General features: G+C 51.5%; 7 protein-coding genes across 7 annotated transcripts; 2 read left to right on the forward strand and 5 right to left on the reverse strand.

The window, feature by feature from the left end:
• Nucleotides 1-367: 367 nt before the first annotated feature.
• An05g01270 (uncharacterized protein) lies at nucleotides 368-1626 on the reverse strand (the record flags this gene model as incomplete). Its single annotated transcript, XM_001390665.3, has 2 exons — nucleotides 368-531; nucleotides 651-1626. The coding sequence occupies 2 exons, from the start codon at nucleotides 1624-1626 to the stop codon at nucleotides 368-370; spliced, it is 1140 nt and encodes a 379-aa protein (XP_001390702.3).
• A 612-nt stretch (nucleotides 1627-2238) lies between these two features.
• Nucleotides 2239-3110, reverse strand: An05g01280 (hypothetical protein; the record flags this gene model as incomplete). The annotated part of the gene is made up of 3 exons (XM_059747907.1): nucleotides 2239-2538; nucleotides 2575-2728; nucleotides 3097-3110. 3 exons carry the CDS (start codon nucleotides 3108-3110, stop codon nucleotides 2239-2241), a joined length of 468 nt encoding a protein of 155 aa, XP_059606057.1.
• A 971-nt stretch (nucleotides 3111-4081) lies between these two features.
• Nucleotides 4082-5766, reverse strand: An05g01290 (uncharacterized protein; the record flags this gene model as incomplete). The annotated part of the gene is made up of 2 exons (XM_001390667.3): nucleotides 4082-4735; nucleotides 4792-5766. 2 exons carry the CDS (start codon nucleotides 5764-5766, stop codon nucleotides 4082-4084), a joined length of 1629 nt encoding a protein of 542 aa, XP_001390704.1.
• A 400-nt stretch (nucleotides 5767-6166) lies between these two features.
• An05g01300 (uncharacterized protein) lies at nucleotides 6167-7511 on the forward strand (the record flags this gene model as incomplete). The annotated part of the gene is made up of 5 exons (XM_059747908.1): nucleotides 6167-6286; nucleotides 6404-6477; nucleotides 6628-6741; nucleotides 6832-7044; nucleotides 7121-7511. The coding sequence occupies 5 exons, from the start codon at nucleotides 6167-6169 to the stop codon at nucleotides 7509-7511; spliced, it is 912 nt and encodes a 303-aa protein (XP_059606058.1).
• A 1899-nt stretch (nucleotides 7512-9410) lies between these two features.
• An05g01310 (hypothetical protein) lies at nucleotides 9411-9633 on the reverse strand (the record flags this gene model as incomplete). The annotated part of the gene is made up of 2 exons (XM_059747909.1): nucleotides 9411-9538; nucleotides 9570-9633. The coding sequence occupies 2 exons, from the start codon at nucleotides 9631-9633 to the stop codon at nucleotides 9411-9413; spliced, it is 192 nt and encodes a 63-aa protein (XP_059606059.1).
• Nucleotides 9634-10487: 854 nt separating this feature from the next.
• Nucleotides 10488-11762, forward strand: An05g01320 (uncharacterized protein; the record flags this gene model as incomplete). The annotated part of the gene is made up of 3 exons (XM_001390670.1): nucleotides 10488-11211; nucleotides 11275-11403; nucleotides 11464-11762. The coding sequence occupies 3 exons, from the start codon at nucleotides 10488-10490 to the stop codon at nucleotides 11760-11762; spliced, it is 1152 nt and encodes a 383-aa protein (XP_001390707.1).
• A 288-nt stretch (nucleotides 11763-12050) lies between these two features.
• Nucleotides 12051-13199, reverse strand: An05g01330 (uncharacterized protein; the record flags this gene model as incomplete). Its single annotated transcript, XM_059747910.1, has 2 exons — nucleotides 12051-12572; nucleotides 12639-13199. 2 exons carry the CDS (start codon nucleotides 13197-13199, stop codon nucleotides 12051-12053), a joined length of 1083 nt encoding a protein of 360 aa, XP_059606060.1.
• Nucleotides 13200-13397: the final 198 nt, after the last annotated feature.

The raw sequence follows: 13397 nt of genomic DNA on the forward strand, positions 1-13397 counted from the left end.
TTACAACTTACGCATATGTCATTTAGATGCATGTTACTTTCCACCGTTTTCTATTGCATAAATATCTCGTCATACTTACAGCTACATACTACTATGAGTCACTACGCCTGCGATCGAGAAACGGACACAGCAGCAAAACCATAGTAGATAGTGTCATTTGATTCAAAACATATTTGGGTATCTCAACTTAGTCAATTCATCAGTTATATAGAGAAAGCATGATGCTCTGCGCCATCTGAACCATCTCAAATAGAAAGGAGCCATGAAGCTCACTCCATATTCCAATCACAGCCCAAAGTGCTGTGAGCCAGCCACGACCAGACAGCAGTGTTATAGTATTTGTCCATCCTTTATTCCTGGCCATCCATCAGTAGTTGACATGAGTGGTATCATAAGTATCCACCCTTAGAGTCCAGCCGTGGAACGTAGCCCACTCAGCATCACGAGGTATACAGTAGCATGTCGCAGGAAAGTATGCAGAAGACAGTTGAAATTTGTCATCGATGGGACTCATGCTTCTTGAGATAAATGCTGTCGCGAAGCAGAGAAAGTATAATTATAGCTCCACACGAGGAAGCATAACCCTCCATCGGGAAGTAGTACCGATTACATGAAACTCTCAACACAAAAACTTCGGGTACTACCCCCACCTTCATCTCTACCGAGATGCTCAACAGCCCACAGCGCCACCTCTCTGGCAGCATAACAGTCCTCCGCACAATCATGCCCCCCTTCCAGCTCCTCTCCCTTCTGAATCTCGACCCCACAACAATCCCGCACGACATCGCGTAGGCGACAACTTCTCCCTCTCCTCTGCCCCCTCATAAGAAGATACGTATCCACGACCCTCTCATGCACGATCCCCAACACATCCAAGTCGAAATTCAGACTCTGACCGACCAGAATCGTCTTCTGGTCGATGTATTCCCACACACGGGCTCTAGCCCCTTCATACCCGTTCACCGTTCTTCCAGCGGCGACGTGTTGCGCCATGAGTTCGGCGGTCATACCGCTCCACTTCGTACGCCAGTCGGAGACAGGCTCGCTTGGCAGCACAGGCTGATCGAGGAGGAGTTCCCCCGTGAGGACATCTACCATGCTCACTTGGCAGAGTTGGGTACGGCCCGTAGTGTCGGTTACCATCTCGCAGTCTAAGGAGACTGCACGACGGGCGGAGGGGTCGTTGGTGCTTGGGGTTTGTTGGAAGCGGATGTTGTTCTTTGTTGTGTCTGGGGTGATGGTGTAGTTGGCTGCTTGGAGGGTTTGGATTGTGTGGTAGTTGTTAGTTAGGAAGTCGAGAGCTTTGGTCTGTTCGGCTGGGGAGGTTAGGGTTGTCCAGCGGGAGGGTGCAGCGTATGTTGTTGTTGTTGTTGGTTTTGGGTTGATTGTGATGGTGCTTGGTTTGCGGGAAGTGGTATTTGATGGGATGCAGATGCCACTGTCCTTGCGTTCGATGGTGGTGGTGTTTGTGTTGGTGTTGGTGTAGATGGTAGTGGTGTGGGAGAAACTTGTGGATCTGGTATATGGCATCCCCCAGGGGTATAGGGGGGATATAGGGACGTTCATGTGGAGGGATATATAGTAGGTTGGCGGCAGTTCGATTGGGGTGAACATGGTGATAGTCATTGTGGCGGTTGATGGTTATTATTAGGACGGTTTGTTGGTGTAGGTGGTTATTAAGTTGTTTGGTTGGTGTTAGAGTATTAAATTTGGTTGGTGTATTGGTAAAAGAATTATAGTAGGAAGAATGTAGATGGATAGTTATAGATTCAGAAGACGATGTCTGACTCCCGCTTTTATAGTCCATGTTCTTAGGGACTGCGTAAGTGCGCATCATCACATACCACCCTCTTGATCTATTGGACGTCCCAAAGTCTATACGCGCCAATGCTGTCAGTCTTCCTCATCAAGAAAATATTGACTGGCCATGGCCTTCCGGCGTTCCTCATAAGCGCCGAGCTAAATATAGTAACCCCGTCGTTGCAGCACTAATGTACTGTGAACCCTTACCCCGGCTCCTGAAACAGACAGTCACATCCTCACTGGCCATATTTATTCCAGAGCGCTTCGATCCGGGAGTTTCGTGTTCTATTGGAGTTTTCTGATAGTGATAATTATGTTCTCCAGTCATGCCGTGTTCCTTCTGCTGTTGGTTTTCGACAAGTTCGCAACGAGCCGTGCGGGTGAGCCAGTTTTCCATACCCGCAGAGAAACGCGAGAAATTGTTGTATTTGGATATTAATTATAAGAAGCATTCATGGTTTCTTCTCCGTTCTCCATTAATCGAAAGTCTTCCAGTTGTTCTCTCTGGAGTATAACGTAATCCAGCCCTTCGTCGCGGTCGAGACACCCGGACATGCCTAGCTGGTCGAGATAGACAAAGATAGCTGGTGAGAAAGTCTGACATCCCTCACCCTTCACGTACTTATTGCCCGTATCAATATATATCAGTGTTATCCAGAGCGTAAGTGCGAAAGTCGGAGAGGTGGTGGAAGAGTGGAGAAAATATCCCCAAAACCCAAGCCTGGTGTAGTAAATCTATACCGTTATTATCAGGGAAGCTATCCAACCCACCGACCGGAAGACCATAATAGGTTTGGAGGTTGTTAGGGAACGTATAGCCTCCCCTCGACATGTATTTTCATCATTATTCAGAGCGAGTCGCAATGCCATGTCGAAGTCTCTCTGGAATACGGCCTTGAAACTTCCCACTACCCAAGGCCATGACCTGGGCATCGGTACAGGTACCATCTCATAACGAACAATAGAGGATCGCATGTATCATTGTGCAGGCCCCTGCAACATGAGATCTAGCTTCTGGTACTCTTTCGAGAAGGATTTCCCAGCAGCTGGCAGGAAGACCAGATTGGTGTCATCTTCTTGGAAAAGAAAACTTCTTCAGCATAGATTATATCTCCAAACCATGACCGGTTCATCAATGCAGGTACCATCCCACACTTCACCGCACGACATAGCGCGCAGTAAATGTCTCTTCCAGCATCCATCCTTCCAAGAACGATTTCCCATCAGCCGGCAGGAAGACCAGACTGGAGACATCATCTTGGATAGCTATACGTCCCCGACGACATAACTCACAAACAATCCACCATGATTATATGAATAGAAACCATGTCCTACCCAACATCTCCCCCCATGCAGAGGGAAAAAAGTACACAAAACTGGTACCTCTGTCTTCTCTTATATACCACCTCGTGACCTCCTCACGTGACACAAAGAATAAAACCATCGACACAGCGACGGAGACACCCTTAATACGGATATTTGGCAGATTCCCAAAATTATACTTTAGAATAAAGAGATAGGCTTGATGACGGGAACATGCCGGTTGGATGGGGTCATGTGGTGGACGGGAAGTTTCCACGAATTCAAAAGTAAGCATAAGCGTTGCATGTTGCCGATCGACGCTTCGAGATGTCTCGGTGTCATCCTTGGACAAGCTCCGTTGTTCTGATTGGTTGGGGGGAGTGGCGAGGGTGGCGATGTTGGTGTTCACGTGACGTTAGGTTCGGTGGCGCAGCGAAGCATTTTGTGCTGCCGTGGTGGAAGTTGAGGTAGTGAGTGTGAGGGGATTTGTTGGTTGGGTGTGTTGAGGAGGGTTTTGGCGTATTTATGTGGTTGGTTGTGGACTATTTGGAATTACTATGACAAGGTTATTGAATGAGGGAATTTGTCACTGTTGGTTCGGGTGAATTTTATGAACTACGACGAAGAGGAAAGGTGAAGGGATGGTTGTTGATTAATCAATTTGAGCTGCAATTATCGGTTGATGAATCTAGAGATTGAACTATGAATACAATTACTATTCAAGGCTGACTCTCAAGGACCCCTATTCAGATGAATCAATACCAATCACTACAAAAAGCCAGGAAAGAAGCGGAATCGGACTCTAGAATGAAATTTTGAAATTGAGCTGATGCATCAACTCTAGAATGAATTAACAGTACATGGTATAAAAACATAAGGTATCATGCGAATCATGCAACATGCAAACATGCAATAGTATCATGCAAGCCATAGCCATCAACATATAGACAATCTCCCAAAACTCCAAAACCAATATTTACGCATTCTCAGCGTGGTAAGAACGAGACTGCTTGCGCTCCTCCTCGTACTGGAAGGAGTGCAGGGCAGGGATCTCGAAATTGCTGCTCTTCCAGGGCTTGATCTTGTTGACGTACAGCCAGTACAGCTCCTCGAGAGTACGGCCCTTACCCTCCATGACGAAGAAGTAGACGACAAAGGCACCGACGAACATGCAGCCAGCGAAGACGTATCCGTAGGCGAAGTCGATGGCGCTGGTGATGAAGGGAGTGAAGAAACCGATCAGGAAGTTCCAGGCCCAGTTGGCAGCAACGGCCAGAGCCATACCCTGGGCACGGTACTTGGAGGGGTACAGCTCGGCAGTGATGGTCCAGACCATGGGAGCCCAGGTCATGGCGTATCCGGCAATGAAGAAGCAAGCGAGCACAATCATACCCTTACCGACGCCAGGGGTGTTCTCGGGCTCAGCGACGTCGAGCATGAAGTGACCGATCGAAGCGAAGATCATGAAGCAGACGAACATCCACAGGGCTCCGAAGATCAGAGACTTGCGACGACCGAAGTTCTCAACGGTGTACAGACCACCGAAGGTGCAAGCGAAGTTGACGGCACCCAGAATGCACTGGGTAACGAAGCTGTTGGACAGACCGGCACCCTTGAAGATGGTGGTACCCTATGACAGGTTAGTATTATGAACTATTTGAAGAGATATCTGCAGGGGATACATACATAGTAGAAGAAGTAGTTGGAACCAGTCAGCTGCTGGAGGGTCTGCAGGCCCATACCCAGGCAGATACGGTAGAACATGCGAGGCGCAGTGAGAAACTCGTACCACTTCTCGCTGCCGGTTTCGGCCTCGAGCTGGTTCTGGATCTCGTCGAGCTCCTGAAGGATGACTTGGTGGTTCTCAGGCACACCGTACAGCTTGGCCATGGTAGCGCGAGCCCGGTCGACGCGGCCGTGGCGGAAGTCGAAACGAGGCGACTCGGGGAAGAAAGCCATACCACCACCGAGGACAATGGCGAACAGGAAGGTTAGACCGAGGGTGATCCGCCATTGGGCAGTGCCCTCCAGGGTGTTGGTACCCAGGTTGATCAGGTAGGCCAGGAAGATACCGAAGGTGACGAACAGCTGGTAGCAACTGACCATCGCACCACGCACGTGACGGGGGGCACTCTCACCCTGGTACATGGGGACCAGCAGGGAGCAAGCACCAACACCCAGACCAGTGGTCCAACGACCCATGACCATCTGGACCCAGTTGCCCGAGGGGGCGGAGATCTGGACAATCAAGCCGACCATGAGGATGACACACCAGATGGTGATGGACCACTTACGGCCCACCTTGTTGGCGATGGGGGCAGCGACGAGAGCACCAACCAAGGTACCAATGGACAGAAGACTGGTCAACAGACCGGAGCGGACGTCACTCAGGTACCATTCGCCCTTGGCATTCTGCATACCATAGCGGCGAAGATAGTCGGATTCCTGCTCAAAACCGGAGATCTGACCAGTGTCATAACCAAAAAGGAGACCACCCATGGAGACGAAGACGGCCATGATGAAGGCCCGCAGAGTAACGCGGGGGACAGGGGTGTCAACACCGCCAAGAGGCTTCTGGAAAGACTCCTGGCTGGAGTGCTGCTGGGGAGCGACCGCCGGGGAGATGTTCTCCCCGTGGTCAGCGGAGGTTTCGACACCCATGGTGGACACGTGGAGAGTGTTTCGTGTGTTTATCAGTGAAGGGAAGGTGTCAACCGAGACAATGTAAAGAGGAAGGGAAAGTAAATAGAGGGAAAGGAGGAGACCCTAGGTTGGTATTGGTTGAAGATCACCGTAGGGTAAGAGTCAAGATAAGTGATGATTGTCGGGGATGAGATGGAAGATTGAAACAGGTTGAATCTGGGGAGATGCAAGCCCTTTTATGTCCCCCATCGTATGAGACGACAGAGAAAAAAAATTCTCCAGGGAAAAGAGATCCACGGGGAGGGGGGCGCGTCAGAGCCGACCTGTGGAGAGCCGACATCAGATGGAGGAGGCAGCGAGTGCTGCCGGGGGAGACCGACCAGACGATTCATGAGCGAAAGGCCGTCAGCCAGTGACGATGGACGGCCGGCCGAAACCGATAGACCAGTCAGAACCGCCGAAATGCTGGGGAAGGGCCGGCGATACCAGGGGGAGCAGGCATAACTTCGGGTTCCACGGCCCTTTCGGGGCAAGGAGGGTCGGGTGGCGGACGCTCGTTGGCTCAGCGCATCGGCACTGGCGTTTGGCGACAGAACTTTAGCCGGGAGAGATGAAAACGGATCAACATTATTGGGTCAGAATGGGGTTCGGATAGGAGGCGCATGTTAGAGAACAGCCATGGATCGGGGGTGGAAGATGGCAGAATGACATGGCGTCGTTTAGAAGCCTGTTTTGATAGATGATAGATCGATAGACTGATAGATTTGAGGATGGCTATACACAGTGCTTGCTGTACGCTTACTTGCCGGGAATGAGGGAGACGGGATACCGTGTTAACTATTGCTAACAGCTGAATCAGCCGAGTTTCTTTAGTTACAGAGAAGCTGAAGGAGGGCAAGACCAAGTGAAAGAGGAAGGGGAGGCGAGCAATACTACTACACACTACCGAAAGGGATTCTTGCCCAACGTGGAGAAGCCGCTATTCTTTCTCCAGTCACGGGCTAACGAGCAAGAGGCGACCCACTGTTTCGGGACTAGACCGGTGCGCTAACCCGCATCGGGCAGGCCTCCAGAGTTCGGCAGGCAAATCGCCGCTCGTGGCTCGGAAGCAGACGGACTGGAGTGGACTGGAGTGTGGGAGAGCCCAACGCAGGGATTTCCTGGAGGAGCCGGAGATGCCAACCTGGAGAAGTTGATTGAGGGGAGTTGTGCCTTCCCATATTCGTTGACCGGTGAGCCTACATCCCGGATTTCCCAGTCCTTGCAGAGGGGGGGAAAAGAGGGGAAAATGCGGAGGTTAGTAGACGTCAGTTCATTATCATGATCGAACTACGCTCAGATACGTTTCTACATTTTCTGGGGAAAACTGCAGATGGCCATTGCAATCCCAAACCATTCTGTACCGATTCAAACTCCTAAGCGATCCCGATTCCTGTCGGTCACCTGCCCGAAAATTTGCTGCGCTTACGAGGAAAATTCAGCCCTCAACGTCTGGGACTGACCACGGCCGACCGAGAGAATCGGGGCCGATTCACGGCATGACGAGGGCCTCAGCCAGCAACGAAAACCTGCAACGCTCAGCTACGACAAATCCCGACCGAGCCGACCGCACACACACAAGACAGTGTGCAGTGGCACTCGGCGACACCACTGGTTGGCTCTGGAACCATCCACTGGTTCCAACGAAGCTTTGTGGCTGCCTTGGCTGCAACATCATCGTCAGCGGACTGCATATTGCACCTTGGCATGACGACGCAGGCTGACCTGACGTGCTCAATTTACCACTAGAGTAGAACCTTTGGACTATAATCTTGCTATGCAAATCAGAATATACGACCCAGGAATGATCAGCGATAATATGCGTTGTTTTTCCTTCCCTTCCCCCTCCCTTCCCCTTCATTTCGCGTGGGATGGTCCCTGACCACTCCAGAAACCCCCATGCGACCGGGGAAGATGACCAATCGACCTGCATCCGGAAAAGATGTCATCCCCAGGGCTAGGGTTAGCAGGCACACGTGGTCGGCTAATGCAAGATGACGTATGTCACATGGGGGCGCAATCTCCGGCGGCACCCCGGCTGACTAACGGAAACCCCGTGGAACCTGCCTGCTTTGGAGAACCGTGAAAGAGGCCCCGGCCCAGCTTTCCTCCGCCCTTCTGGAACAGCAACCGGGAAATTCTGGGAAGAACCCTCTCCGCGCCAGACCACATGTCAATCCTGGTTTCAACTGATCCCCGGCAGCCACAGCGCCACTTCCGTAGTGACGCGGAATCCGGTAGCGACGAGAGTCCAGATCCTGGTCGAAGATTCCAAGGCGATAGCTTCAACTGTGAACTCGACCGAAATCTGGTCAGCCGACTGCAGAGTGTGACCGGTGATGGCGCCATATGCGAACAGCATGAGGAGGTGGGAGGGAAAACAGGGTATCTGGGGTGGTGTCCCTGCATCTGCCTCCGCGGGGAGCCGCCCTTACTCCAGGCTGGGGAGAACGGGGATGGGATGAATGTCTGGTCACCAACACATGGACAATGCAGAACCACCCTGTCAACCACATGAGCGTTGGAGTGGCTAATTATAAGCTTACCCCTGGCAGAGATAGATCTACATCAAACTCTATCTACCAACATCATCTAGATATCTATAACTGGAGATTTAGATGTCATTGACTATGTGTTGACACAACGAACATGGATGACTAACCTACCCCATATGACTACGGCAGACCAAGCCGACCCAACCCGCACCCCGCTCGGTACATTTTGCTCCCCACATGCCGCCTCCCACAATTTGTCCTCAGAAACATTTTTCCGACCATGTCCTTCCAAACTTCCAGGTCCGAACTCTGGAGGAATGTCTCCCGAGCATCGGCTCGTCACCTGCCGCACTGCAATTTACGCCGATATTAACCCAGTCAATTATGCTTAACGCCGGCTCGCTAGCTTCGTTGGGCTTGCCGGCCCAATGGTACTACTCTCTAGCATCGGGCCGACCAACACAGCTCGAGAAGGGCCAATCATGGAAGACCTGGATGGAAAACTCTGTCTCTGTCTCCTCTTTCAGGGACAGTGCTTGGTCTTTCAGCCCTGTGTTCCGGATCATACTTTACCCTCCGTCGTCTGGCTTCCTGCATTGCAGTCGGACGACTGCTGGGCTAGTATACACGGGGGATATGAGGGCGTGGGGTGAACTCCGAGCCACGCAATGAGGTTGGATTTTTCACTCGGATTTAAGGTGTCAGCATTAACAGACTCGGGGCTGGGGTGGTTGTTCGGCCGTAGGCTTCTGTTTGTGGGCAACTAGGACATGCGAGCAGCTGATCAAGCTAGGAAGGGGTAGAATTTGTTGTCATCATGCTTTTCCTTTCCGCGCATTGGGAATTTACGGCAAATCTTCGGATAGCACTGACAAGGGTATTATCTCGGCGATGTTTGACCAGTATGCCGTAGTTATCACTGGCATAGTTCGACATCGCAGATACATTGTAGGCTGGCAGTTGTGCAACACTGCTAGTTCAATTTTGTCTTGCTTTGGCACTATTGCATACAATTCAATAGTTCGATTGTGACTGAAAGATCAAAGAAAATAACCATCGGTCAGTAATAGTGTTTGGGACATCCTTGTCCTCAATACCTGATTCTGCCACGACGTAGATACACTGCCTTCACTGGAACAGAGAGAAGCGTCTATATCGACTTAAATCAGGCATCAAATCACTGTCATCATTATTGAAACACAATCTGCTGCTTTCATGATAATTAGAGTAAATAGTACTATAAACAGCATGGTAGTCTAGCCATTGTATTATTTACTGTCTACATACCGGCACGAATATATATAGTTGCGAAGTAGAACGGAAGCATGGATGACAAACCCGTTATACGCATCATTAACCCACTACACAAGTAGACTAGCACGGGAGAAAGTATTAACGACACTGACAGGTGATTTGCACTGGAGATACTGTTGATCTTGGGTTGTTTTTTCTTATACTTTGTTTATGGATGGTTTCCAGTGGTTCTGGAGTCACACGCACTGGAATCCGCCGATCTTCCCGCTGCCACACACGTGGTTATCCAGCGTGCCCCACGCCGACCGGTGAGAGAATTAGACCATCTTCTATCATACATGATCTATTTTTGTTTGCATCAATATCTTCATTGATGGATTCACCTCAACTTGTACACTACCCGATCTATCTTTCGCATTCTCATACCTTTCGCGTTCTCACTGACATGATTAATAGGGAGGCAACTTACTCATCTCCGGTCGCACCTCGTCCGCACCCCATCAGCCCATCAGCCCATCACCTCTGAAACCACATCAGCAACGAATATAGAAAGAACGGCAGGTTCTTCATCAAAATGTCTTAACGCACATGTAACTCGGCATCTCCACCAGCCGTCCCTGACGCAGGATCCCACCACTCAGAGGATCTGAAACACACGGCAGAGGGTGTCGCCATACCGAATCGAGCACGGACAAAACACCTGCATCTGCAGATTGATTACCTACCACGATGATCGTCACCGCTCCGTTCTCAACTCGGTATCTGGGTGGTCCAGAGATGGAGCCAAAGTCCCTTCCTGCTCCTCCTACAGGCCACTGCTTATTTCAGAACGGAGGGTCGTCCGTGTAGCAGAAAACGGAAGGGACACTGAATAGCTAGCTATAAAGGCACCTGAACCCTCATATCTTGAGTATCATAAACAAACCAAAGGAAATCAATCAAACGGTCACAATGAAGCTTTCCAACGCCCTCCTCACCCTGGCTAGCCTGGCGCTGGCCAACGTCTCCACGGCTCTGCCGAAAGCCTCCCCTGCACCGAGCACCAGCAGCAGTGCTGCCTCCACCTCCTTCGCCAGCACCTCCGGCCTCCAATTCACCATTGATGGCGAAACTGGCTACTTCGCCGGAACGAACAGCTACTGGATCGGTTTCCTCACTGACAACGCGGACGTCGACCTCGTCATGGGCCACCTGAAGTCGTCCGGCCTCAAGATCCTCCGCGTGTGGGGCTTCAACGATGTCACCTCGCAGCCCTCCTCCGGCACAGTCTGGTACCAACTGCACCAGGACGGCAAATCGACAATCAACACGGGTGCCGACGGTCTCCAGCGCCTCGACTACGTCGTCTCGTCTGCCGAACAGCACGACATCAAACTCATCATCAACTTCGTCAACTACTGGACCGATTACGGTGGTATGTCTGCGTACGTGAGCGCGTATGGCGGATCCGGCGAGACGGATTTCTATACCAGTGATACCATGCAGAGTGCCTATCAGACATATATCAAGACGGTCGTGGAGCGGTACAGTAACTCCTCGGCGGTGTTTGCGTGGGAGTTGGCGAATGAGCCGAGATGTCCGAGTTGCGATACTTCTGTGTTGTATAACTGGATTGAGAAGACGAGTAAGTTTATTAAGGGGTTGGATGCGGATCGTATGGTTTGTATTGGTGATGGTGAGTTGCCCCATACTCAGTCCTTGATTTTAGTTTTGTATGGTGGGTGCTGATGAAAGGTAGAGGGCTTCGGTCTCAACATCGACTCGGACGGCAGCTACCCTTATCAATTCTCCGAGGGCTTGAACTTTACGATGAACCTCGGTATCGATACTATTGACTTTGGTACCCTCCACTTGTACCCTGATAGCTGTACGTACCCCTCTCCCCCTTACTCTCCTTGCCGTCAATATCCAGACTAATCAAATGAAGGGGGCACCTCCGACGACTGGGGCAACGGCTGGATCACCGCCCACGGCGCAGCCTGCAAAGCGGCCGGCAAGCCATGTCTCCTGGAGGAATACGGAGTCACCTCGAACCACTGCAGTGTGGAGGGCTCGTGGCAGAAGACAGCGCTCAGCACAACGGGCGTCGGCGCGGATCTGTTCTGGCAGTATGGTGATGATTTGAGTACCGGGAAGTCGCCGGATGATGGGAATACTATCTACTATGGGACTAGTGATTATCAGTGCCTGGTGACGGATCATGTTGCTGCTATTGGTAGTGCTTAAGGGGGATACTGAGACTGAGATGTGGGGGAAAGGATGTGATTGTTGGTGATTTGAGAATGTATGTACAAAAGGGAGGAAGCGGTGAATGAGAGTTGTTCGTTGAGTCTCTGGTAAACAATTGGACAGTCAAACCATTAGCCAAGACTAGCTAAGATACTGGGTATTTTGGTCACTGCTTATCATAATTAAACATGCTATTTATAAATCAAACAAGTAAAACTTAATTCCCATTCCCATCATACGCCATTGTCATAACCACGCCATACCCCCCTTCCCCTCAAAACCAATCTAATCCCTCCCATCCCCCCTCCTACCAGCCAATACCACCTCACTCCCACTCTCACTCCTCTCCACCCCCTTCACCATCAAAAACGGCTCCGCATCACCAACCCTCTCCGCCGTCAACCCCGCATTCCCAGGCCATCTCATCCCCGCCTCCAACTGCCTCTGATACGACACACGCCTCAGCCTCGCCGACTCCGCCGGAGTAAGATGAAGATACAGCTCCGCCGCAAAGACATGAATAGCGACAGCCAGCCACGCCGCAGCACTGAAACTGATATCGAGGCCGGCGGCAGCCTGATCGACGTTCCCGGTGCCGTTGGCGCTGAATGCGTTGACGAGAACATGGTGGTTCGGATTAGCGCCGGTGCAGGATGGGTGGAGGGATTGCAGGACGGATTGGTTTCCGTTCAGCATGAAGGAGATCTCGGAGCAGGAGTAGGATACGAAGTATTGTTCTGGGCTGAGGGCCACGAGGACTTTGTCTGTTGTGATGCCGATGATGCGCATGGTTATGATGAAGCCGCCCTATAGGGTTCAGGATTTAGGGCGGAAAAAAAGAATAGGGGATGGGGTGGGGAAGGGGGTACTAACCACGACCCAAGCGCGGATCATCCATGCCCGGTGCTGCTCGATCTGGAGTCGTTTGATGTTATGGTAAGCGATGCAGATACAGCTGAGGAAGATGATGAGCGCTAAGCCGAGGGCGATTTGTATGCTCAGGCCGCCGCCGAAGCTGTGCTCGGCTATCATTAGGACGCCGGCCATGCCGGTGAAGGAGCCGATGATGACCAGGTAGCCGTTGATGCGGTGGAAGAGGATCACTTTGTGGCGGATGGCGGGGACGAATTGAAGGAAGGCGAGAAGACAGGCCGGGAGGATGGCGCCCAGGTGGAGGAGGATGCCGACGCGTCCGCGAGTATCCTGGTAGTAGAAGCATTCGCCGGGAAGAGCATTGGCTTTGTTCTGGTCTGCGGGACAGAAGATGTTGTCGAAGTCGAGGTACATCAGACGCGCGAGAGAGAAGCCGAGGAGTGCCCCGGCGGATATCATCCATAGGATGAAGTTGTAGCCTTTGGCGAAGCCGATCGGGTTGTAGATCTTTCGGGCTGTGGCTACAAAGTTGTTGGCTGGGGGGCGGTCGACTTTGACCATGTTGGTGGTTTGATGGGTGGTGATCGAGACGGATTAAGGGCGAGTTGGTCGGTTGATGAGGTTGGATTCTTCGATGTGATATTTCTGAGGCAATTTGATAGCTATGAGGAGGCGATTTTATACATCTTCCGTGCTCAGACACACCTGCGAACAGCCCCTGTGGTCTCGTTCCTGCGGGCGATGCATTGTTTCAGAAGC

The sequence above is a fragment of the Aspergillus niger genome (genome assembly GCF_000002855.4).
Source record: "Aspergillus niger supercontig An05".
Lineage (NCBI taxonomy): Eukaryota > Fungi > Ascomycota > Eurotiomycetes > Eurotiales > Aspergillaceae > Aspergillus > Aspergillus niger.